Source organism: Salarias fasciatus, chromosome 5 (genome assembly GCF_902148845.1).
Source record: "Salarias fasciatus chromosome 5, fSalaFa1.1, whole genome shotgun sequence".
In the NCBI taxonomy this organism is placed as follows: Eukaryota; Metazoa; Chordata; class Actinopteri; order Blenniiformes; family Blenniidae; genus Salarias; species Salarias fasciatus.
In genome coordinates, this window is record NC_043749.1 from 3,690,034 (window position 1) to 3,717,327 (window position 27,294).

The following is a 27,294-nucleotide window of genomic DNA, read 5'->3' on the forward strand; positions in this document are numbered from 1 at the left end:
TGGGAGATTTTTTTTTTTTTTTTTTTCCCTCGCTCGTGTCCCCGTTGAGTTTGGAGAGCAAAGGGAGCGAAAGAAAATTAAACCCCGAATGTTAAAAGCAGACGCGGACGCGCGCCGGGTCCGCGCACGCCGGCTCACACGTCCGCGTCGCTGTCGAGGGCTCCCAACTTCAAAGTCCCAGCTCCCTAATTAATGAACTGCGGGCTTCAGTTTGGACAAGTTGTGGCGTGATGCTCCCATAAATCAACATGACAGCGGAGCTCCTCGGCCTCAGATAGGGCCTGTCACCAAGTCGCATCTGATGTAAACACTGGAGGAGCAGGGAGGGGGGGGGCGGGGGGAGGACAAGGAGGTGCAATTGATCAGTTGAATGGAGCATGAGAATAAAAGAAGAAAAAAAAAACTACTTTTGAAGCATATTATGTATGATCACAGGAAATGGATGCAGCCTCGAGAGGCTCTGCTGATGCTGCTCTCTCTCTCCCTCCCTCTCTCTCTCTCTCTCTCTCTCTCTCTCTCTCTCTCTCTCTCTCTCTCAGTCGCATTTCAAGCAGCCATCAAAAGACAGAATAAGAATTATGCAGTGACTCCCCTGTGGCTGCCAGACAATAACCCCCTGTTGTTGCTTTGTGCCTCTTTTATTTTAAAGACATCAAAATTTAGTTTTTCAAAGATCTTTAACTTTATATTTGAAGCTTGACAATAAAGGCCTGCCACTGCCACTCTTTATCATTTGTCAGGGACTGTATTTTTCCTCTCCCTCGTGCCACTTCTTGTTAACCTCTTATTTGGTCTATTGGGTCCGGGCTTTTTAATGTGTCTGCATGCTGCGAGCGCACAGGAGCTGCTGTCAGCTGATGAGACCAGAAGGAAGAGGGGAGAAAATATGAAAGGGAGGGAGAGAGTTAAATTCATTTGCCGTACTTGATTTTCTTTCTTCCTTTTTTCTCTCTCTCTTTTTTTTTTTTTTTTCATTTCTGAAAAGCCACCCTCTATTTATTTAGCGTTTTGATGAAAGACATTGTTCCTTGTGAACTCCCACCCCCGTAGCACTATTATCTTTATCCGAGGCTGTCAGGAAGCAGCGGGCCGACGGAGAGCGGCTGAAGACACGGGGAGCTCGCCGGGGTGGGGGCGAGAGTCAGCCGTCTCTCATAAACAGGGTCGATCAGAGGCGATCACAGGGCCACCTGCATCCTGGCGATCTCCGTCGAGCCTCCTCAATCGCTCTCTCTCCCTCACTTTCTCCTTCAGTTATGACCCTCCTCTCCAGCTGCAGTCTGAGTCCGCTGGTTCATGCGTGGGGAGAGGTGAGGGGGAATAGAGGGAAAAGGAAGGCGCGCTTGGCTTAAACCTTCTGACAGGCCGAGGCAGGGGCGGGCGGAGCGGCGGCGGCGGGGGGGCTGTTTTTATCTGGCTGTTTCAGCGGGCCGAGAGCCGCCAGCCAGTGACCTGACTGCCGTGTTGCGCTGAGACCTTTTTTGTATGCGCTCAATTGTGAGAAGTAAACAAAAGTAGTGTATCCTGTGTTTGGTGAAAGGGTGCGGCGCACAGGCTTGGCAGCCCCGGCTCTGCTTTTAGTGCCCCCTCCACCCCTCTCCTCCTGCCCGCCTGACAACTGGCCTTGTGTACTCATAAACAGAGCCGGCATCCTGTTGAGTCTCACACATGAATACAGAGGAATGTCCTGATAGATCAGGTTCACTCGCTCGGAGCCGAGCGTCGCAGGAAGGGTTAAAAGTCATCTCTTCTGTGCCCCTGCTATCTAAACAGCATCTCCCGTTTGTTTTGACTCATAGGAGATTGGGGATATTAGATCATTTCCTTCTATTTATTATTAAGACTTTGTCTTTTTCTCCCGTTTTCTCACATCACTTTGTCAAACCATCAAAGTTCACACGTTCACTTTTAGTATGCAGACACACACACACACGCACACACACACTCATAGCTTAAACCATCTGTGGTTCTCACTGTAGCTTTTAAATAAACATTTGTATTTAATTTAGTTTTGTTGCACAGCAGCTCATATATTTCTATTCAAAGTTCAAAAATGTGGCACTTGATTGGAGGAATATTGAGATATTTTGTCACCAGTTTTGTGATGTTTAGTTTCAGAGTTCAGTCCTCATTGGATGATTCCACTTAAAGAAAACACAAGTATTAGTGGAAATAAAATGTTTAACTATGGGCTCCGAATGACTAAGCATGCATGTTTTATCCTAGAAATTTCTATTTCTATTTCTATTGTTAAATAAAGGTCTTCATATCAGGGTTGTCAGACATAAGGCCCGTGGGCCACAACCAGCCCGCAAGAGGCTCCAATCTGGCCCACAAAATCATTTTCCATAGTCATTTTCTCTAGTTATTGTTTGGTTTTATGAAAATATAGACATGTTAATTAAGTATAATATGGACTACAACAAAGAACAACTTGAAGTCTAGGTGTTACATACAGCTGCAGTTTTAATTCTTCTTAACTACTTTCACTTTGCAAATAATTATTCCTTTACAGAATCTAAGATAAACTTCTATGCAGAACATCCTTACATAGTAAAGTTAAAAATGTGAAGCAGGAGTAGTGTAAGAAATAAAAATCTGTTTTTTTGGTTACAAACAAAACACTTTCAATTACTTCTCCTGGAAACGATGTTCGCTTCGCTGTGTGTTTTCTACGCGAAGAGACGTTAGCAGCAGAGTAACTGAAACTGCAGCGGCACAATATCAATGACTGCAACATGGAATACAGTTTAATCACATGCAGCGATGCTGTATCTGAAGGTTTAGAAGATGGTCTTTGATCTGGAGGGAGAAATAAACACGTTTTCCTCTGGAGGTTGGTTACCTCTGGACAAGCGTTCCTGGCTGCGCGGGGCGGACGGAGATCGCGCCCTGTTGGTCCGGAGCTCCGTGATCGAACGCAGCCCGTGGCGCCGGTGGAGGCAGGCGGGGGGAGCGGAGTGAATCCCTGAGCTCAGCGGCGTGCCCGGGAGAGTTGCGAGAGTTGCTCGGGTGGTTATTAAGCACTTTGATTTAGTCACACGTTGTTTGCTGAATTATGAATGGCTGTAATTAAATTCCTGTGGCTCTTATTATGAATGATTAACTATGTTGTTTCATTGTTTGTCACATGCAGCGCGACTCCTCGTTAATTAAGAGCGAGAGAGATGTATAGTGCACCTGTCTTAAGTGGGCTCAGACGCACACAAAAAAACCCCCACTGAGGGCAAAATGTATGAAAGTTGCTCTGTTGCTGTTGTGCTTCATAAATCCATTAGCCTTGTTTTTCCTGAATGAACATGCTGTTCTGTGCTGTACGTCTGAACTCTGTGACCCACCGCTGAAACCGTTCTGTACAGTAATGTGTACCAACCTGAAATTCCGATTTGCACGTTTGCTGCTCCGCCGCGGCATCCAGCTTTTTTTGTGTTTGCTGATGGTGTGTCTCTGTCCGTGTGTGTGTGTGTGTCATCAGCAGCAGGTGTCGGCGCAGCAGTTGGCCTTCCAGCAGCAGCTCCTGCAGGTCCAGCAGGTCCAGCAGCAGCACCTGCTCAACCTTCAGAGACAGGGACTGCTCACCATCCAGCCCGGACAGACCGGCCTGCCGCTGCACTCCCTCACTCAGGGTCAGTACCCCACCCCACCCCCGCCCTACCCCCGCCCTCTCCACCCATCCGGTCCCAGCCTCACAGCCTGATGGGCTCAATCTCCGTTCGTTCATACATGTTTGCCTGTGCTGGAGTTTCGTTTGCAGAGGGAGATTTGTCCTGAAGGTTTCTGGGTCTTGACACCACACAGAGCGGGTTATCGTGATATATCTGCCCAGTGATACACAGACTGATCCAGACAACAGGCTGAAGTTCAACAGTTATCCCAGAAGTCATACTGAAATGTGGTTTTCGCGAGATAGACAGCAGTGCTTGCTAAGGGGTTTCAAACATTAGGCCTGTGGACCAAAAACAGCCAGCAAGAGAAGGAAGGCCTCCAAAGAACCAAGAGTATTGTAACAAATTGTTTTAAAGAAAACTTTTTTTTTCCAAGCAAAATTCTTTACAGCAGCTACTGCAACACAACACTGACTGGAGCTGAGATATTGGTGATGCTGCCATGAAAGCGAGACACCTTATTGCTGGCAAATGAGCCTCAAAGTCAATGTTTGTAAAAACATGCAGAACGCAACAGCTACAGAAGTTCCTTTAAAAAAAGCATTTCATTGTATTTTGTTCCAGAAAGTGTCTTTAATATTGGATTCTTGTTTAGACTGTAGTCATTGTCTATCGTAATTGTTTGATTTTGTGGAAATATAAACATTTTCATCATGGGTTCTCCCTGCCACAACAAAGAAAAACTTAAAGTTGAAGTTGAAGGGCTATTTTGGCACAGTTTTACTGATCCAACCCACTTAAGATGAAACTGGGCTGCATGTGGCTCCTCAACTAAAATGTGTTTGACTCTCCTGGTCTCACACATGTTGTGGACAGCTTGATTTCACCTAAACATGTGATCATATTGTTGAGAACTGCAAGATCAACGTGATTTGCTCAGATTACAGCATCATTCAAATCGACGATACTAATTTCTTTATGCTGAAAATAACAGTGCTCTTTCTCCTGCCCCTGATCTATAGCATCGTGACAATCACAGAATTTTTATGATTCCATTGAGAAAAATCACACTTTTCACTTTGTCATTTTGTATTTGCAAAGCATGAACGCATAAGACATGGAAACTTCATTCACATTGTGATATATTGTGCAGGCTGACTTTAAATCATTGCAGAAATCTGTATTTCTAGGGGGATTTGAGATTTAAGTTTTATTCTCAGATTTATCCTGATAACTATTTCAAATTCAACAGTTTCCACATGCTATATGGCAGAGATTTCGCAGCTGATGTATTATTGATCTTGGTAACTGAGAGGCCTCTGGGTCTCTCCTGTCAGGCACGTGTACAGATATTTAATAGAAAAACCTACTCTAAATGGACCCTAATGAGAGTACTTTGACTGAGATTCTGCGTCACGCTGTCTGTGTTCATTCAGAGAGCCAGCACAGGTTTGCATTGTCCACGTGGAAACTGCGTCTCTGGAGTGTGGAACAATGCTGTCCGCTGTTGACACTCCTGTAAATCTTCTCTCGCCACTCCACGACTGATTTGCATCTTGTAGCCTGAGAGCAGTTTCAGCGTGGCGTGTCGTCCCGCCCTGCAGAAGTGACACCCGTCCTCAGAGGGAGATGCACGCCGTGCCCTCCGGCCCCCCCGCCCCCGTGTGATTGGCACCCCGGTGGCAGTCTCCTTCAGCCTGGGCCGACACTGGATCTATTGTTCGTAAACTGCCCGTGAACCCGCCGTTGTGAAAGCGGCCGTTGCTCGATAGGGAGTCAATACTTGTTGTTTGGCCAAGAAGTTTATTTCTTTATTTATTTTCGGGTGTTTTGTTAAGGAGCGGCCGCGCCTCGTGACAAAGACGCCGTCATCGGTGGGGTTTAGAAACATGACATTGACTATTCATTCCCGGCTAAGACAAACAGTTTTGAAATAACAAGATAAAAACGGGGAGGGTTTGTGTGCATGTGTGTGTGTGTGTGTGTGTGTGTGTGTGTGTGGGGGGGGGGGGGGGGGGGGGTGCTTAGGTAATAGGCAAACACAAACAGAGTTTGTACAGTGGTGTTATTGTTTGGACTGGGTATGGAATCACTCATCCGCTCGCAGACGATTGCCATGGGCGCAGGCGTGGGGCACCGCTGTGCTTCGCCGGATCGCTCTGTGTGCGTGTGTGTGTGTGTGTCACATGTCTGGCAAACACTCACACGCCCCTTGAGTAAAGCAGTATATGAGCGTACATGAGGTACTGTACTTTTGATAGGTTTCACAACAGGCTCAGAACATCCTGTTTACCCAGTGTCATCATCACATACCTCCAAGATATGGGCGGCCAGCCAGTTCACTTGCTTCACTTCCTCCTGCTGGTTTTGATGCTCTTTAAAACCGTAAAGTGATTTCAGTTAAAGACCCGTGTTGGAGCGATATTTGACCTTCTGTAATATGCATATTTCCCCCAGTGAAAACACTTACATGTTTGAGAATTGATTGTCAGTTTCTCAGACTAATTGCCAGTTTGGAGACACTTTCAGTGGATGCAGAGGTCGCGCCCTCCAGTCATCTCATACATGAAGCCGTTTCACAGCCAGAGGGAATCTGATGTGGAAATATTCCAGTACCTTTTTTAAACTGATATTTGACACAGGATCTATCAGGTATAGATTAATAATTCTCTCAAAGAAAGAGCTTGAAAATTATGTAGCAGTGGTGTCCAACACAGTGGTGTCCAAAACCGGCTCCAATCTGGCCTGAAACCAAGAAAGCAAATGGTATAAAGTTTAAAAAAAAATCAAAATTGATTTTCGTTTTTGCATAAAAATGTCTTAAAAGTCATAGATTGTGTTTATTTTCCATATAAATTGTCTTTACACCCCCTAGGGTCATTAAATCTGTGCCCATTTCATCGTGTTGAAAAGTTACTATTTGAGTCACGATGATCGGAAAGAACAGAGAAATACAAGAAGCTGACTGAGGCTGAACAGAAACATGATCACAGTCTTTTCTCAAGAAGAATCAGGTAGAATGTCGGTGCTCTTTGTCTTTCATGCGCCTTCCTCTGAAAAATAAACCGCGACGAGACACCGTGTTGACGTGGGTTCAAATATTCAAAAGTTTGTGACCCTGTTTACTAAAAGTCAACAGCATAACAAAGTATAGTCTGCCGAGAAGTGAGAGGAGCGTGTCTCCAGGGTGTTGTTTTGCATAAACAAGAGGAACTGAATCTCCCCGCGACACAATAAGTGTGTTGTTTCGGTTAGTTCCGACCAGTCAGACCTGGTTAGTTTGGCCTGGCAGCCTACCTATGGTTAACCGTGTGTCTCCGACAGCTGTTACAACACTTAAGCGAGCGCTTCAGGGCCCCCGGTTTGTCTTCCTATTCTACACATTTTCTGCTTGACTGTTTGAAGTTATTGATGACCTTTCTGTTTTCCACATCACTAAACCCTTTCATGCATCGGTGGGCCAGGCCCCTGGTACTCAGATCTAATCTGCAATATTCAGCTAGCAGTTAGCGCCGTGTCGGAAGTGATGAGTTGATCCGCCGCGCTTGGCCCCCCTCCCGTTGATTATACACTCAAACTTTGAAGGCGGCGGGGGGGGACGTAAGCTGTGGTGACTTTTTAACTGATGCTTTTTATTCTGTTCAGATATCAATATAATTATTTTGGAAGGCCAGTTTTATCACTTCTTCCTCAAACTATGGGAGCAACAAAAGGACTGCAGATAATAGGTGACTGTAACGGAGTAATTAAAGACACAGAGGTGAGCTCCTGCACAGGTTTACAGCTCTCACATCAGTCTCCTGCTTACACAGTTACATTGTTGGGCCCCAGACGGATTACAGTCATTGTTCTTCTGAAGGAATGCATTTGAATCAGCTTTTGAAAAAAATTGATAGTGCTAATTAAGTATAAACTTGTAGATAGCAGTTTTGAGTGAAAAACAATTGCTCACATTATCTGGAGCGTAATTTGTTTCTCTTGTCGTAAATTCTTCTGACATTAATGTTCAAAGTCTTGGAAGCGGCCAGACGGTATCTGTTATAAATTACAACAATGTGTTTGGGGAGGATATCACTCTCATAAATATAAATTTGATCCAGCCCCCCCCCCCCACCTCACCTGCACCATCCTCGCAAAAAGCCTGTCCTCTTGACCTGATAAGTGAGTCAGGGGTTGCTCAGGTGTTGTGTGTGTGTGTGTTTGCATGGTTCTGCATGCTGTTTGTGCACATACACAGAAACTGAGAAAGGAGCGGTGGCAGAGTGAGCTCTTCTGGCCGCGCAGCATCATTTAAGCTGTCCGAGGGAGGCCAGTGGGACGGCGACAAGACAAATTTGTGGGTAATGTGAAAGCAACGAACGTGGCGAGCCATGAAGTGCTCACAGAACAGCAGCACATCGGGGACGGCGGCGGGCGACGCGGCTGACCTGTCAGTGATTGATACGTCCAGCGGTGAGCTCCTGGTAATAGTTCCCGCAGCAGTAGGACAGGACATATTTCAGGCCTAAGGGGTGCATATCAGCGGGCCGGTGATTACGGCAACATAAACAGGGGTGCAGGAAAGGTCCCCGTCTGACAGAACAATAAACTAATAGCGATGTCACTGTCCGCCCCGCCTGCCCTCCCCCGTGGCACCGGCACCGCCGTGCCAGAAGTAACAGCGCGGTTTAAAGAGCCCCGAGCGCCGGGGGCCATTTTTTATTTGGGGGGGATGATGGCCTGCAACTGATGTCATTATGAACCTTAAATCAACTTTCTGCTTGCTTGAACATGGTCACCTGGGTACAGGGGGACAAGGACAGGAAAAGGTTGAAGAGCTCGGCCTGTCTCGGTGCCAGAGCTACCTGCCGAGGCAAAATTGAGTTGGGAGGCCGGTGATCAATCAAGTGTCCCCAACAACATACATTTTTTAAAGTGCTTGTCCGTATTTCCCGCCCGTAATGAGTGGAATAGTTGTGTTGAAAAATGGAAAGGCGGAAGATAAACCAATCCGGCATTTAAAGGATGGACAGAGCGGGGGACTCCAGGAAAGACGACTTACGGATCAATGTCATTACGAGTCGCCAGGTAATCAGATGGAGGATGGAAGAGAAGAACTCAGAAAGTGTAATACCCAGTGAGACATTTGTGTAATGACATTTTATTGTCACTTATGTGGAATCATGAGCCATAGCTGTTGTTGGCTTTGAAGAGGTTAGGGTTAGAGCGGGGCGAGGGGAGGCGAGGGGGAGGGCCATAAAAACCGGAGAGGAGATCCAGAAGGAGACAGGTCGGTCCCACTCCGTTAGCTCCCTCATCAGAGCGCTCCGTCCGCCGCCGTTTCATCCGAGTAAACAGTGGTGTTGGGGTCACGGGGACTGCTGGGTAATTGAGCCGGCGCGGGCCGCCCTGTCAAGCACATCGGCTAAAAATACATCGCCCACTGTCACCGGGCACCAAGTGGGGGGAAAATGATTGTTCCCGCTGTCGGAGCGCAGGACACTCGCATCATCGGTGACCTTCCCCTCCTCAAACCTCCCGCCGCACAAAGAAGAAATAAAACTTTCACCGCAAAGTCTCCTCGTTGCCATCCCGACAACAATGGAGCCTTTGATAATGCCACTGGAAACCAACAAGCGGCGGATTAGCATGCTCCGACGCCGAGCGCGGAGTTAGGCATGTTTAGCCTGTCACGGACGTGCACTTCGATTAGGGCACATCAAGGCGTTGAGGAGAATAAGGGGAATACAGACGGACAGAATAGAGCGCGCGTGCAGAAATATTCGAATGAGGAAAGACGCTCCTTGGAACGTGGAAAGGTTATTGATTTGTCCTGCAATCATTTCCTGCTCTTTGATATGCAAACGATCTAGTGTGAATTTACAGCAATCCTATCAGACTCATTTCACAGTTCTTAGCCCCCGCGTCTCTCCGGAGTCCTCCGCCTCATTAGGCCAATGTTCTCCATTACCAGCATAATTAAAATCTTTAGTAGCTTATCAAATTAAAAATATTTTTTGCTGATCGTATTGAGATCTTCACCTCACAGTTATTTTCCACAACAGGAATAAATTAAGACTAAGCATTTTGCACACAATGTGTTACAATCTGGCGCTTGAAAGGGAGCACTTCTGGTATCTATAGAGCTGGTGATGAGAAACAGGGAGGAGGGGATCGGCAGAATATAACCCCCCCCCCCTTCTCCCTCTCTCTCTCTCTCTCTCTCTCCCTCTCTCTCTTCTTCAGTAGATAAGCATGTGCAAATCATCTTTCATTCTCCGGCCCTCATTTTGAGAATGGATTTAATTAATTGTAATGTTAAACGAGTGGTCTTGCCCATTCGCTCTGTGGTTAAACTCGCCACAAATGCGAGAGCTCCTTTCGCCATGCCTGAAACACGGGAGGCTTATTCAAACACAGACTGCAATCCGCTGTACAAACGCACATATATTCAGCCGTTACATCTTTCAGCGCCGGTGGAACGAGGCTCGCCCCGCATGTGTTGACGGGGAGCACGAGTAGCCGCCGACTCCAGCCCCGCCGGGTTTAATCTTATTCTGCATATCAGCTTTATCCTCATTTGTGTCAAGTGAGCGCAGACACACTGTAGACGGACACACATATATATTTATATAAATGTATTGTGTGCCAACAAAGGCTCTGTACTGCGGGACGCGGGAAGCGGGGTGCACAAACACGGCATTATCCTTCTTCATCCCGAGCCTGGCCCTGGGTGTCGGGATTTCCGTCACTCACAGGCAGAAAACACACACACACACACTCACACACATGCTCAGAAAAAAAAAAAATGTCTTCTGTCTTCAAGGGATTTTTTTTTCAAAGGGCTATGTGAGCTGCAGTGTGCTTGACTTGTTAAATGAGGTTTAAGTCTTCTGTGTCAATTGGAGGCGGTGCAGAGCTTTAAGTATTTTGCACATTAATGCGCTTTTGAGAATATTACCCCAGGGTCCCGTTTCTCAAGGAGACACGGGGTGGGATGTTTTCTAGTGTTGCTATTGTAAACTTTTTGTGTGTCTGTGTGTATTTGCATGTTCTGCGCATCTCTGTTGTTGTCGGGAGAAAATGATGGTGATTATTCGGATTTCATGCCTTGTCTGGATGTTAATTATTTACTCTGGGCATGAAATTTGCGTGAATGCCAGGGATTTGTGTATACAAACACGCTTCAGATCACAGGGAAAAAAATGGGAGGGAGTAAGGAGAAGAGGAGGAGGAGGAGGTGGGAGAAAGGGAGCTCTCGGTGCATTACCCTGTAGTGGAATATTTTCTAATTAATACTCGGCTTTGTTTACAGACGCTTTGATTTAATTAGGCGATGAAGAAGAGAGTTGGATTAGCTGTTAATTGATTTAATTATCCAATTTGTTTGTCTCAGGCATGATTCCAGCCGAGCTGCAACAACTGTGGAAGGAGGTGACGAACGCTCACGTGAAGGATGAGCACAACAACCACAGCAGCAGCAACAACAACAACAACAACGGCCACCGGGGCCTCGACCTGTCCTCCCCGGCACCGCCAAAGAACCCCCTCCTCAACCAGCACGCCTCCACCAACGGGCAGTACATGAGTCACAAGAGAGAAGCGTGAGTCCTGCTCTGTCTTCGTGTGTTCGTGCGTCTCTGGGAAAATCGTCGAAAAGCATCTTAAAAATGTCGTAAGACCTTAATCCAGCCGGCGCTCTACCTGCCGTCCGGCGTCTAAAGAAGTGAATCAGCGTTCATTATCTTCCTTCAGTAAAGAAAACAGAATTCCTCTGTGCCAGCTATTTGAATGATCTTTTCTGGTTCCCACAGACAAGCAGGGATCAGTGTTCATTAACAGATTATTATAAGTGTCCATTAAATCATTTTTATAAGCGATTTCATGTGAACAACTGGAAAGAATCGGCATCATCTCCACACGATTAAGAAGACTTCCAGCACGCACACCTTTTGTTTGCTTGTTTATTTTTATTTATTTTTAATGCCGTTGCATATTGAGAGGTGCGCCTGTGAATTTGGTTGCATATCCTCAGAGGAAAAACATGCAGATAAGCTTCACAAAACAATAAATACTTCCTCATACCCTGTGAACTTGTTGAAATGTTGTATCAACCTGTCAGTTTTGCAAAAGAACAAAAAAAAAAAAAAAGCCCACTAACAAGAACAACAAGCTATTATGTGCTTGAAAAAGCAAACACTGGGTGTATCATATTTTCATAAGCAGCATGAATCATCGGTGAAAGGCTTTTGCTCTCTGAGCTGTGTCTGTGTGTGTTTCAGTGTGTCTGTGTGTGTTTCAGTGTGTGTGTGTGTGTGCGCGCGGATGTGTCTTTAAGGAAGGAATTAATTTGGCATCTTACACGTTTGCTTGTTTTCTTGCACCAAAGCCTGATCTTTGAACTGCTGGTGAGGAGCCTCCAGGCGCCATGAGCTCACTGCGTAACATCTGACTTGTGTTTCACTGATCAAAACCTACGCGTCATTATGAAAGCGGCGCGGATGAAAACATGTTTAGCACAGTAAACCGCCGGGCCTTTCGGAGGTGAGGCGGGGCGGCTGGCGGGGAGGTGGAGGGTCTGAATGACACCGAGAGGATATGATGCGCCGATGGAGAGATACCAGTGGATGGCTGCTATTTCTTCTCAAGTAGCGGTTTTTAATAGAATTGTGACTCCGTGCCGGTTTGGGCTTATCCTCTTCACCGTGTTTTAAAGTTATCTGGCATCACAGTCAGTAGGAGGAATATTCCCCCCCCCCCCCCCCCCCCCTTTTTAAAAAAAATGGGCATCGGTTGCTCTCGTAGCCGGCTTCCAGTCCCGTCTGGCTGAACGTCTGGCTTCTTGTGTAGTTAACTGACAAATCGCAGGGGGAGGGTATTGACTCGCTCACTCCATCACACGTTGTCGCAAGCGAGCAAACAAGGTGAGCACCGGTGGCAGCGAGAGAGGGGGAAAGCAGCAGCGGGGAGGCGGAGGGGGGGGGAGGCATGAAGCAGCCCCAGCTGAGGGGATCCATGAAACATCGGAGAAGACATAACGCGAGAGCTGGCAGCCCTCCTCTGGCTGCGCGCTGACTGTCAGAGATTAAAGAAGATGTCAGCAGCAGTTTAACACGAGCTTAAGTGAAGAAGGCAGTCTCAGCCTTGAATATTCCTCGCTGTATCTTAGATCTGTCAAAAAAAAGAGGAGAAAAAAGGAAGAAAAAAAAAACGAAAGCAGGTGATTCTCATCCAGCTCCGTCTGTACCAGGAAGTGGATCACCTCGACACACTCCTCCCGTTTATTAAGAGCCGATACAAAACAGTCCCCATTAACAGCTGAATGATGCCAATTTAGATCCACACCGCCAATAATCCCTCCTCGTGTTAATTTTGGGACTCTTAAATCGCACAACTATCAAGAGCATTATTTCTCCTCTTTTGATGATGCAGACTTAATTCTAATCAGACTTCATGGGAAGGGAAAAAAAATATTATTAAGTATGATTATTCTAAGCAAGGCTCTGAGAAAAACGTCTGTGTTATAATCCAGGGATTTGAATAATCAGGTTGAAGATAATGGGCTGGGCCGGCCCGGGCGTAAATAGAGAGCATCCACTCATCCTCCCAGCGCTGAACTTAATGAACTTTTAATTGATGCGGTTTGGCGAGTCCTTTTGTCATGCAACAGAAACAAGCCTCTCTGCTGATGGGCCTGTTTCCCCCGGCCGGCTTCAGATTGGTTTACAGCAGCCCCTAAGTACCATGTAGTTAGTTTCATGTGTCATATAAAAATCTGCCCAGGCACAACGACGCCTGCAACTAAAACCTTAAGTGCATCCACAGGAATCACTCACCGGCCTCGCACTTCCGTCTTAAGGAAGGAGGAGAAATTCAATCACCGCCGGCTTGACACGCCGAAGACGAGCCACACGCGCCTGCTTTTTGAGTTCTCTCAAGGATCCCGAGGCCGGGCTGGGGTTGGTGTTTGTCTGAGCGGCATCTCCTGACGCTCAGACACTCGATCTGCTTTCCCAGCCCACGAGCCGCGACACACACCGATAGAGAGAGAGAGAGAGAGAGAGATCTACATGTACACACCCCCGTGAGCCGGGTCATCCTTATTCAATGATCTGCTTATTTAAATCAAATGCGCCTGATCTGTATCTGACACGAATTCCCAATACAGTGCTGCATCAGCTTTGTGTGTGTGGTGGGGGGGGGGGGGGGGGGGGGGGGGGGACGAGGGGGGAAGCATCCTCGCAAAGCGCCTGGCCCACTTTACTTCCCAACAACCATCAGTAACCACAGCTCAGGGACTGTAACTGTGCAATCTGTTAAGGAGATAAATAATCAGATTTGGCACTGCACTCCCATTTCTTTCCTGCCTTTCATTTGTCTTACACACACACACACACACACACATACATACAGACACACACACAAGAAAAAGATAATTAAATCATTTAGGGTAACGTGTGCCGTGGCACCGGGAAGCTGGCAGTGCGGGGCGGCGGGTGTGGAAGTGGGAGGACGGGTTCGGAGGGAGAGTTGTTGTGACTGAGGCCAGACTCACTCTGACCTGGCATCGGCGGACATTAATCTTCAGCCCCCCCTCTCCTCGATCCATTGATAGATTGAGTCCATCAGCCCCCCGAATGCTGTAGATCTCCGCTTGTTTATGGCCCGGAGCATCTCATCAAAATAAGTGAGGTAGAAAACAACTGGCTCGCCGTCACGCCGCCGCTCCGCCGCTGTCTGCCTGCACGTAAACACAGAGCAACACCTGGACGGCTCGCGCTCTGCCCGTCCCGGTCTGCTGGCGCTTTAACGCTGCCTCTGCTCCGAAGGGAAGCCGGTGACTCGCCTTTCCTCGGCGCTGCTACAAGATCATTAGAGTGTTGTTCCCCCTCCGGGCCGCCCGACAATAATAACATCCTGACAGACCCGTCGTGGGTGCCAGTCAGGTTTAACACCCCCTTTTTTTTTTTTCATCCCCCTAAACATGTTCTCAAATGGGAGAAAACCCCATGAATACTGCCCTCTTCTCCTATTACACTAATGTAGCTCATTTGGTGTAAATTCTGTCATTTACTAACTGTTTAGCCATCCACCGTTTAAAAGGGCTCTTCTGCCGCCAGCCCCTCGTAGCGCTTTGTGCCCACCGATTCCCAGCGCTCTCCACATTTCAATATCTTATTAATACAGAATTAACCAACAAGCCTCCTCGCAAAGAATTGAAAAAAAGAAAAAAAAAGAAAAAAGGATCTCTTTAAATTAAAACCCAAGCGTTACCTTTGCCAGTCCACACATTTCCTTGTTAAAAACTCATTATAATGGGTCTTCCGCCGTCTATTTATTAGCTGTATCAAAACAGAGGTCTTAATGTGAATGCATAATTCATAATTGAATAAAAAAAAAAAAATCTGACTTTTGAGAAAGGGAGGGGTGGAAAGCTGCTAACCACATTCATGAATGCTTGACTGCTTCCTAATTGCAATGCAATTATCACATGTTATGAACAATGTGAACTCTTAAGCAAGTAATTATAACACAAGGAAACCTGTGACGACCTTTAAAATTTCCTACTTGAGGTACAGCTTTGCTAACATTGATACAAATGAGATTTTAATCTGAACATCAGTTTGTTTAATCCTGCAAAATTGGCACTCTTGCACTGAGATTGGTTTTTCTTTTGCACTAATTCATTTTTGAAATCACAACAGATGGAAGATTGGATGAGAATTGCAAAAAAAAAAAAAAAAAAAAAACAGGATTTCCAGTGTTTATTTTTTTTTTCCTTTTGATTTTTTTATCCCCAGAAGTTGCAGAATTCAGGTTGATCTCTCATTGAATCCATGTATAACGATGAGTTTTGTGATGAATCTCCTTCTCTGTCGTAGAGAGCAGGCAAGCGGCGGCGGCATTGTTGCTCGCGAGCCGCCTGAAGCACAGGTGGTAGCGATATAGGCCAGTCCCCCAGGCTCTTGTAGCTGAAAGTTGTGTGTCTTGTATAGCGCCTGCGTCCATATGGCGGCCTGTCTCGCTCTCCTCGCAGACGCTGCCTCCACACGGGCCTCGCTCTCAGCTCCGATCGCGGTTAGCTGCGCCTCCACGTCTCCCGCCATATGGAAGATGTTGTAAAGTTTGTTTTTGGGGGGGGGGGGGGTTCCTGTTGTTCAGACTGATTGTATGAAGCCATACGCTCCCCATAGAGGGCTGTCAGCCCCCCCACCCCCCACCCCCCCACTCCCCCGGGTGACATGGATCGGTCAGTAGATGAATTGATTCTGGGCAGGAGGGAGGAGGATGTTTACAGTTTGCACACGGTGCGAAAGCAGGAGGTTTTTTTCAGATTGTGGCGCACACACTCCTCCAGGTGGGCAGCGCAGGAAAAGCCCCCCCCCCCCCCCCCCCAGCCCCCCCAGCCCCCCTTCCTCCGCCCTCTCACCCTCCAGCAGTCTCCATCAAAGCTGCATGCAACATGGTTCAATGGTACTAAATAATTACGTATTGATCTCGTCACAACAAGAATCCCGCGTTCGGAGGCGGCGATCACACAGGTACGCCGCTCCCCGCCGAGCTCAAGGTTCACAGATCAAGTAGAGGTCGGCGCTCGTCATGTGGAAACAGGATACGGTACAGGCGGGGCGGCGCTGCGGCCGCCGTCATCTCTGACCTCTGGTCGTGTTGCGGGGGGAAACTTTGCCTCTGTTTTTCGCTGATAACGCTCTCTCTGAATTTCCTCCCGCAGATGCACGCTAGAGGAGCCCAGCCCCCACAGCCACCCGCTCTACGGCCACGGCGTCTGCAAGTGGCCCGGCTGCGAGGCCGTCTTCGACGATTTCCACTCGTTCCTCAAGTGAGTAAGAAATCCGGGGAGGGGGGCCGGAGCGGCGCCTCCATCGCAGTTTGTTTGTCCTCTCGTCGGGTCGATTACACGTCTGGTGACCCCCGGCGACTCGCAGGCTCCGCAGGTGCAGCCGGTTGTTATTCCCGAGTCTGGGTTGGTCGTTTCTCCCGACAAGGGTACTGCGCCGGGGTCTCCTTCTGGGAGCGGCATGGGCCTCTAATTCCTGTGATAAGTGCTGTTCTCATGGTGACGGGGGCCATTTTTCCCAAACAAACAACGGCGGGATGTTTATCTGTGGCAGCTCACACTCGGGGCGCTCGGCATGTTTGCCCTTGTCGCTGGACTTGGGGGGATTGCTGGATGTGTCTTGAACCGCCTCGTTCGACTTTTCCTCCCCTCCTTCCAGCACTTTATTTTCCCTCTGTCTTCTGCCTTCATGCCTCACTGCTGTGACCCACTCTTTGCTTTGCAGTGTTATTTTATTGGAGGCGAGGGGGCGTTTTGGGCTTTCCCAGCATGCCTTCTTCCTTCTGACTTTTGAGAAGGAATCTCAACACAATGAAAACAATAAGTTGAGCTGAAGTGACATTCTTCTGGTAAATTTTTCTGGGAACCGTCTGTGATATAAGTGTAATGAAGACAAACGAGTCGGGTTACAATGCAAAACCACAAGTCTGACAGGTGCGACTGTCACCGGTCCTGCTTCTCGCTCCAGTTCAACTCATGAACTTGTAATTAACACAAAATCACAAATTTAATGCACAAAAACTGTTTTTATTCTGAATCAGAGTCTTCCTCTTCCTTTCACATCACCTGGCCACTTTTCTCCCAGATGATGGATTGTAGATGTATTTCGCTGAAAGTTCTATTCACTATCATCCTTTTCCCTTTGAAACCATTCGCTCCAATGAATAAAAATGAAAATGTGGTTGTGTAACCACTTTTTTGTTTTTGTCGTCATGTAAACGCCGTCTCAGTAGCCACTCGTGCTGAATGAGCGCCCTTTCTGGTTCATTAATGTATCCGGTTCAGTGGAGACACTCCTCCAAACCACGTCTGCATTTCTATTGGCTGCAGAGTTAAGCCACGCCCCCCAGTGCAGGATGAGTTCACGCAGTTTTACAGACTGAGGAAAAAAAGTTAAATTATTCATGTTTGACATCGTTTCAGTGGCAAAAAACTGAAAGTGTCACGTCATGAGGTCCTGACAGTCTAACCTGTTTGTATCAAACCTTCTCTTCAAATCGCCCCCCGGTTCCAGGCAGACCCCCCGGTTTTACTAATCATAATCAACCTTGCTTGCCGCTCGCTCTGGGTAATCCAGCACGTAACGGCGCCATGGTTACGGAGAGGATGAAAACATCTGTGTCGTGGCAGCAGATCAATGGCTCACTGTCGCCCCGGATTAGTCGCACTTTAAACAAGATATGACACAATTCCATTATCCCAAAACAAGCGCTGGGCGAGCGCACAGATTCCCCGCAGACGCAGCGCAGAAAGTTTGCGAAAACCCGTTTGCATGTGCGGCAGGTTCACGTTTAAAATGTGATCTAATAAGCATTATGTAGCGCTGAGTTATTAAGGCATCTTCTGGACACTTGAGTCCATATTTGAGTTTTTGGGAGTGCCCGCGCAAATCTCTCACTATTTATTGTATTCCGGCATTGCCTCAGCCTTTGTTTACAGAACGGAGGAGAATTAAATTCAGCGCGGCCGCTCGAGCCGGGCCCTAAAACGTCTCTAAGTGCACTCCGCTCTGTTTTTACAAGTGTTTTTATCATGGCAACATCTTGTTTACTTTAGTTGCCTGCTCCAACTGCTTGGAACATGTTAAGAAAACATTCGGGGAGAGTCTTCACAAAGCCGCCTTTGTTTAACAGCGGGCGAGAGTGCGAGCAGCTCACCAAGGTGTTAACTCTCAAACCCTTAAGCACTTCCACATGAAAAACCCCGGCAAGCCGACACCGCGGGCCTCAGAGAAGAATCAAAAATAAAAACAAAGGAATACATCAGGCGTTGTGGAAGGGCCGTCTCGTGAAGGTGGAGCGAGCAGTCAGCAGAACACGCTGTACCGAGCGGCAGACGGAGGGAAAGGTGAGGAGGACGCTAACGTCGACCAGATTGCGGCTCCGCATGCCAACAGTAACAGCTAACACGGGCCTGAAATGTTGCTTTAAACTGCCTGTGTATTTATTTTATCTTTTAAAGAAAACATTACATACCTCTGCGCACTATCTCGATAAATACCAAAAAAAAAAAAGAGAGAGAGAGAGAGAGAGCGCGAGCGCTCAGGAACCCTGTTCCTGTTTTCAGGCCCTGTGCTCAGGAGGGTGGGGCCTCCTCTCTCTTGTGGCGGCGGGGGTCAGCAGCAGGTTCTCCTCAGTGTCCAGTCCAGAGGTCAGAGCCAGGGAAACCCTGCAGTGCCCTCTAGTGCTGCTGCTGCCTGCAGACCCTCACTGAGCAGCTCCCACTGCCAGCCGCTCAAACTCCCTCCCAGCAGCCTCTGCTGCCATCCAATACGCTCTGCTTCATCCCATTCACTCAGATTCTACTCTCCCCTGTTGCTCTCTGCTCCTGGCTCATTTTGTTCTTTTCTATTCTATCCTTCTCTTTCTTTTAACCCCATATTTCTATCGATCATCCAAATATTTTCGTTCCAGTTCTGGTATTTACTGCTGGATTCTGTGTCATCATTCATGTCTTTTATGTCACATCACATAATTTTCTCTCCCATTGTGACATTTTAGAATAGAATAGAATTTCTTCATTAATCTCAGAGGGAACTTCTTTTTTTTTTTAATCTTATTCCTTTGTCTTGGATTTCTGTCCCTTTATCCTTTTAAATTTGTTCTATGCTTTTCTTTTCTTTCCTGGTCTACTATGTTCTATCTTTTCCTGTTATTTTCTACTCTATTCTGTTTGTTTCCAGTCTATTCAGTTATGTCTTGTTTTAAATGTTCATTTCCTCTCTGTCATTTGCCATCCTTTTCTTTTTTTTCTCTCCTTTCTTACTCTACTCTGTTCTATTTAATACCTCCTTTACTGTTTTATTCTATTCCATTTTCTCCTACTCTATTCTCCTCTATTCTGTTTAATCTGTTTTATGTCTCCTAATCTATTCATTTCATTCCGCTTTCTATTTTGTTCCATCCTATTTTAAAAGATCCTTTTCTGTTCCTTCCTATTTTATTCTGTCATATTCTATTCTTTTTCATTTTCTATTCTGTTCCTCATAATCTTACTTTATGCCGTTTGAAGTTGAAACCTACACACTCTTAAAAATAATACAACGGAATGCAAAAAAAAAAAGGTGAAACGTTTCTGTTATTTAAAAAGTAGATTCTATTTTAAAAGATTGAAAATCAATGCATATATTTCCAGGACATTTATTTAAATGTAAATACCGCTGTACAGATGTGTGCATTTAATTTAAATTCCAGCCAGCAGTGGTGCAGATAAACCTTCCTCAGAGACAGCCCTAAGCTGTGGCTTCAGTCTATGTAATTAGAAACGGTATAAAGAAGAAAAGAAGGAGAGAGGGGGGAAAAAAAGAAGAATTTTTTTTTTTTAGGCAAACTAACTGATATGTAAAAAGCCTCCTGCGTAAATATCTGTTTAACTTGTTTTATTGTGGCAATTTACATTAGGCCCTGTCATCCTGCCGGAGAGCTTTTAAAAGTGGCTTCATTTGAAGTCCAGAAAGTGACACATGCCAACGTTCATAGTGTCTGCGGACGTCAAGCCCCTCCCCGCCCGCCTCCCCCCGCCGGATCCCTGCTCCCGTGTCCAGACACTCCTCTCAAGGCTGCATTAGGGCCATTTGAATATTTCATTTCCTATTAATTATGCACTGTGACTCTCCATGTCATTAGAAGAAATAAAGTGGAATGTAACAAAGGATGAAAAGAAGCATGTCTCCTATGAACAGAGGAATTCCGAAGCTGCTCACGTAGGCCGCCCCTCATTGGAAATTCAGCCGCTGCCGCTTAAATTGGACTTGAAACGTCTTTACCTATTATTTTCCTTCTTTGAAATTTAGTAAGATGTCCTGAAATGTTTACCGGTTTCATTTTCCCACCCTGCTTAATTAAACGGGCATTTGTTTGAGTCAGGACAAATGGAGAAGCCCGGAGAAATTGATTTCAGGGAAGAAAAAATGTTGGAGGCTTTCTTTAGATATGCCTTTTTAATTTTCTTTTTTCTTTTTTTTTTGCCACAGTAATTAACTGGAAGTGCTAGAGATGTATACGGTGGGTCATTTAAAGAATGTCTTATCCAAACACAGCAGTACGACCTGAAGTGAGTGAGAGACAGAGAGAGAGGGGGAGAGAGAGGCTACATTTACCCCCATGAAGATTTAAATCATTCACCTCAAGGTTGAAAATAGCGCAGCTGAACTGGAGCCTTCATATTTCAAGCAGAGCCCTATCAATTTCCCTCCACCTGTCTGGGTTTTTTTTTTGTTTTTTTTTTTTTTTTTGTACAAATGTGCTGTTTGACACACAAATGTGTTGTCTGTAACATAAAGCAGTGCCACCACAAATTCATCAGGGAGGTCCGACGCCACCGCCACCGCCAGCTCCGACGCCTCGGCAGGTTGTTGCTCTCGCTCGTTTCAAAAAAAATAAAAAAAAAGTGCATATGAAAAACCAATGCACGTTACACACCTCTCTCCCATCTGCCGGCGCCACTCTGCGCACACACACACACACACACTAACACACACACACACACACACAGAGAGACATGCCTGGTGACAGTGACCTACATGGTCACCGAAGATGTGATATAATTTATGATATATATAATATATTGGATCCATTAGCGAGCATAATGAAGTAGTGAAATGAAAGGGTATTTGTGAAATCAGTTCAAACATCCTGCTCGGATTATGATTAAATGATTAATGAAATGCCCCTGCATAAGCATTTTCAAACAGTAATTCATGCGGCAGCTGATAAAATTCCTCCAATCATATTTCCTTCACTCATGAACCTTATCTCCACCATTTTATATAAATCACAGAAAAGAGGGGGAAAAAAAACCGCTGTCTGCTACCCGGCGAGCTACTTATTTAGATTAGTTATAAACGTACAGGAAAAAGAGAACATCTTCGCCTGTATGAAATAATCACGCATAATTACACCCATAATTCAAGTTTGTGACAGATCCCATCTCCTCGTCCTGTTGTCCTCTACATTTTTTGGTGCAGCCTTTTATTTGAATTTCCTAATTTTAATGATATAATTAACAGTCAAAACACAAGGAGGGAAATCCAGGGGAGGGGTGCGAAGGGAAAGGCAGCGGCGAGGAGAGATGGCATTAGGGCAGTGGTGCATAATTTAGCAAAGGAATCCAACCTGAAATTCTTCAATCATCCCTCTTATCTGTGAGCCGTAGTTGGAGCAGACATGGCCGTCATGAAATATTGAGTGTCGTTCTCGGGCGTTAAAAGGAGTATTTCTTCTTGTTCTGCAGACTTTGTGTAATCATTGCAGGAGTCTACAATCGTTGCCACGTACTTCATTTCTATACGGTTTGCTCCGGCTCGTCTTAGCAGGTTGCATCATTAAAAAACCGGGAGTTGTTTGAGCAGGTCTTGGTCTCGGAGCTGCAGAAACTGAACTTGACTGACTGTGTTTTTGTTTGTTTTCCAGGCATCTTAACAATGAGCACGCCCTGGATGACAGGAGCACGGCCCAGTGTCGAGTGCAAATGCAGGTCGTACAACAGCTGGAGCTGCAGGTATTGTCCCGGCCGCTGTTTTTGCGCCCAAATATTTATGTGTGTCCTCCTGCCTGTGCTTCCTCGGCGCGAGCCCCCACCTCGGAGCAGCCACGGGGTCAGCGGTGGGCGTAGGACTGGTGGGTGGGGGGATGCGGCAGGATGAAATAATTTTGTACATTTGCTAGTAACCAGCCATTAAAAATGTGTTATGTATGCATGACAGCCAGGAAAAGATATATGAAGGGGCCCGGGGGCTAAGTAGAGAAGATAATTACATTTTGAATTTTACTGGGTTTTAAAGATATTTATGACTTTTAACTGTTTGGCACCAACAATAAAACACTTGGCGAAATGACTCGGCGGACGTGAGGCGCTCGGTGCCGAGCGAGTTAAAAAGAAACAGCAAAGGTGACGGCAGCCGCGGACGGAGAACTGTTAATGTGGCGATCAAGTAGTTTAAATGCCGTGCTGTGGCTCCTGAGTGGGCTTTAATGTTGTTTTTATGCAGCAGAGAGAGAACAATGTGGATGTGTGCATTTGGAAGCATGTCCACTGTGAGTCCAGCGAGCGGAGTGTGTTAACTCGTAAACATGGCCGCTGTCTTGATGGAGGATTATTTATTTGATATTTAAACCCAAACTCTGAATCGAACAGGCTTTTTTAAACAAACTTCTGCTGCAGTTGCAAAACAAATAAATCACTGTCACATACTGTGGATTCATGGTTTGACCAGTGAGGAGAACTTCGAGGAGGAAACGTCTCACACACATTATCCAGACTATACGTTCCTCTCAAGACATAAATCCCAATAAGACGTGGAAAAAAACACATGAGTAAAAATACATGTACAAATAATATGTAAAGTTTATATTGTTAAACAACAGTTTCGAGAACATTTATTACCAGTCAATTTACACAAGTTCCTCACCTGCAGTAATAAGAAAAAGCTGCACATTAGCATAAACATATTCTGTTCTCGCATAATACATCATCTGCAGTTGAAATTCTGCTGTATATTTGTATTTTAACCAACATTTTACTTGAACTGTCAGTCAAATATAGTAATATTAGTTTGTTTGTTTTTTTTTCTGCTACCGTAGCAGGATTCTGTTGTGATACAGCATCATCTAGTGGTCGCAACTGGTATTTACCAGTATATTGCTACATAAATCTCTTGATTATTCAAGCAACCAGAAAAAAATGACACTTATTGTCCAGAAAATTGAGTTTGAGCTTTTAAATAATTTCATTAAAACACATTTTAAGAATATTAAAAATTGACGCAATGTATAGCGTCAGTATAATATGTAAATATTATGTAAATATGTAAATATAGCTGTTCTGACTGCTAAAAAGTTGTTTTAGATTAAAATCATCTGCAATTTGCTCAAGAACACTTGAATATTTTTATTTCCTGTGTATCGCAGCAGCTCTTAACAGTGAGTTTCGATGTTTAAGGCATAAGGAAGTCCGTCTGTCGTTGAGGCCGCGGTAACGTCCTCCTTCTCACGCTGGAACTGGAAAAACCTGTTATTGATCCGAAGTCTGGATTCATTCATGAATGAAGTGGAAGTGTGTGTGTTTCTGATTCATGCTGTGCCTCTGCAGTGTGTCAGACTCTCCCAAGCTGACGATTGATGCAGAATGTGGAGTCTCCAACATGATATGAAGAATTGATATCAGTCTACAGCGAGTCCATCTGCATATGTTGTGGCCTTCAGTTAAAAAGCGGAGTTTCCCTCCTCAGCCACCTCATCCCACCCCCACAAATTGCCCGACGACGAGTCTGAAACAGTTGCGGTTTTGCAGGGTGTTGACCTCAGACGATGAGATTTCAGTTGCCGGAGCGCTGCGCCGTGCCGGTGTCCTGTTATTTCCGCTCCGGCGGCGTGTGTGTGTTATCCAGAGGGAACCGGGCGAGGCTCCGGCAGACACGGCCTTCCTCTGCATGCCGCCTGTCACCGTAATTTAAGCTGGCAGCTCAGACAGCGCCGAGTTCTGGACAGGTACGCCGGGCCGGGGCTTGTTACTGGCGATGAGCCGCGGCTCGCTCTCACCTCCGCCGCAGAACACTCCGACTTGTTGACAGCTTCCAAAAGCTTTTTTTTTTTTTTTTTTTAAAAAAAAAAAACACAAATAATTAGGAGAGTCCAGCGAGAGAAAAAGATCGATTTGTTCACATCAGACTCTTTCTAAAAGGTGCCTTCACTACAAAGGGTGTGTGTAGAATTAATACAAGTACTGAAATAGATTTTTCTTTTTTTTTTCTTTTTTTTCTCCTGTGTGAGCATTGATAAAAAATTAAATGTTTTCTCTTTTTCCTCATTACAGCTAGCGAAAGACAAAGAGCGTCTGCAAGCCATGATGACGCACCTTCATGTCAAGTCCACGGAGCCCAAAGCCACGCCGCAGCCGGTGAGCAGCGCACACACACACACACGCACACACGCACACACTCCCCCCTCCTCCCCCCGCAGCCAGTGAACAGCACCCCATCACACACACACACTTGCACACACACACACACACACACACACACTCCTCCTTCCTCCCCCCGCAGCCTTTTGTCTGTCTTAATTGGCACACGTGTATTCATTAATCCCTTCCTCCATCTTCTTATTTATCTGCTAAATAAAAACAGCTGTTCTCTGGAGGGAGGCAGTAAATATAGTTTGGACCACATCTGCTGACATCCAAGATTCAATTTGGTGCCTGTGATGAACTGGATGCGCACTCTGTAATGGGCCCCGGCTCGGCTCCCGAGCAGACCGCCGGAGCCCGCCTGGACAGAGGGGGCAGAAATGGGGAAGGCACAGAAAAAGAGAAATAAAAAAGATCAAATGCACTTGCACTTTTCTGGGAGATATCCATAAATAATCACAGAGCCGTGGTAGAAAGTGCATCATTTCACAAAGCAGTGAAATTCCCAGCTTGTGTACATGTGAGGAGCACCTGAGTTGGATTTTTCTATTAATTTCCTGTGATAACAGATGTTCCCCCGAGGTCATTACAGTCCCCGTTTATGGGGTTAAAAAGTTGTGGGGAATTACCCTCAGCCCTGCTTAAATAATTACAATAATTAGTAAAAATCCATCAGGCTGAACGTGAAGAAAAAAAAAAAAAGGGAAATTTCTGAAGATTTTCCTGCAAATGAAAAATAAACTGAAGGATGCATCGATTTATCTTGGCTCATTTCAAACACTCTGCCTCTTACTCTGTGTAAAACCTTCTGCCTAATCCCCGTCCTATCGGGCCAAAGACTTAACATATGGCGTTTAAGTGCCGGCTCTGTTTTGTCACGTTTAAGAGGGGGGCCTCGCCGCCATATTTCAGTCTGCCTGACAGTTCATTCACCGAGCCAAATGAGCGGAGATCATTTCACTGCAGGGCGTGAATGCAAAATCACACGCGGCGCGCACGCAGGAGTCCGCGTCCCTCGGCCCGGATCATTTATTTACAGTCACTTGATATCCAGCCGGTCAACAGAAAGCGCCCGGAGACGCGGAGATGTCGACAATGAGCCGCGTGTTGAGGCTGCGCCCCGTGTCACACGCTCCGATTGTGCAGATTGGAGCGCGAACGCAGGCGCTCTGACACGGGGACATTTGTATATGAAAAGTGGCGAGGGCGGCTGATAGCATCTTGAGTCCTCCACCTCTCCGATCCCCTCTCCCCGGGGGCCCGTGAGAACGGCTGTGTCAGAGCTCTCAAGAGGGCGAGCTGGGATTTTTATTCAAATAAATAGAGTCGGCGGCGCTGCTCCTCGCCCGCCGTGATGAACACGTCTGAGTCCGGCCGGGTGAGCGGAGGACTCGGCGCGGGTCAGGGCCTGCAGGTCGCCGCGAGGCTGCGGCCGCGTCGCAGCTTCGCAAGAAGGTGCAGAGTGAAAGTGTTGGAAATAAAGCCACAGTGAAAGAAAGAAAGAAAGAAAGGAAGGGGAAAAAAAAAAGGTTGTTCCAGTAATTGCTACTTCTGCTTTCCCAGCATTGTGTGCGGTTGCATATAAAAGAGGCATGCGTAAGTAGCCAACTGTCACAGCGGCGCAGCTCAGACGAACTCGCCTGGTTTACATTGAGTTCTAATTAAAGACAAACAAACTGATACTGTGCATTCACAGCGTCAAATGAATAGGACTCATTTTCTTCCTCTGAGGTGGACGGAGGAGGGGAAGGATCAAAACAAAATGTGCCACATTAGCCATGCGTGTCACTCTGTGTGTGTGTGTGTGAGTGTGTGTGTGTGTGTGTGTTTGCCTCTGCGTGTGTGGGTCGGTGTCTGCACACGGTGTCACTAAGCATTCTTGTCAGAAATCTGACCTTTTACGCCATACATAATTAAGGAGGGACTTTTTGTTTATTTTCTTTAGCAGCTTGCCGAGTCAAAGCCAGTATAATTAGATCACCAATTACCATTTAATTAATTTCAGTCTGAAGTCTCATTTTGTCTCGGAGCTGGAGTGAGCCCAAATGGTGAAGCAAACAAAGGCGAGGCTATTACCAGCCTGTCTGGCCTATTGTTGAAGCCTCTCTGTGTTTATGGCCAGGGAATATGGATGAAACATGAAACAAAGCCCGCTAATCCACAAGGAAGAGAAGTCAACACCGCAGCCCCATTCTATTGATAGCATTGTGTCAGAAACACGCGAGAAAAACCCCGGGCGTAATTTATTTTGCTCACCATTTAGAATAACACGTCTTCTGCTGCTGCCGCTGCCGAGGATGTAGCGTCCGTGCATCCCTGCAGAAATCCAAATTATTTGGGGAGACGGTGCCAGGAAAGGCCGAGTTCAGCCTGAAAAACATAAATACACATTGTGAGGAGAGGGTCTGTTAAAGCTGCAGACTGGGAAAACATGGATGTCACACGTTTTAGTGAGAGGGAAGAGCAACTTGATAAATGGAGGCAACAGAAAAGTAAAATAAAGTGGTTAAAATTTAGAGAAAAATAGGATCTTGGTGTCATGGAAAAGTGTTAGTGACATATTTGATGCTTCCAATAAGACATATCTGTTTTTTTGTCAGCTCTTTTCTGAAAATATTGATATTTACATTGCAGATTTTAGTTAAACCTGTGTTTCCTGATTGGCATCAGTGTTTCTCCAACATGTGACTGGTGAAAGTCACAAGTTCATAATGTCAGAGATGTGTTCAG

General features: G+C 46.2%; 1 protein-coding gene across 9 annotated transcripts in view; it reads left to right on the forward strand.

Moving 5' to 3' along the window:
• Window positions 1-27,294, forward strand: part of foxp1b (forkhead box P1b) — a 187,518-nt gene that overhangs the window by 148,832 nt on the left and 11,392 nt on the right. For 8 of the 9 annotated variants that reach the window (XM_030092283.1, XM_030092278.1, XM_030092279.1 and 5 more), the window contains 5 exons: window positions 3,476-3,626; window positions 10,981-11,188; window positions 16,318-16,425; window positions 22,074-22,161; window positions 24,475-24,558. In XM_030092283.1, the coding sequence (XP_029948143.1) occupies window positions 3,476-3,626; window positions 10,981-11,188; window positions 16,318-16,425; window positions 22,074-22,161; window positions 24,475-24,558 (639 nt within the window). The remainder of the gene's footprint in view (window positions 1-3,475; window positions 3,627-10,980; window positions 11,189-16,317; window positions 16,426-22,073; window positions 22,162-24,474; window positions 24,559-27,294) is intronic. The other variant, XM_030092282.1, reaches the window with a different exon arrangement.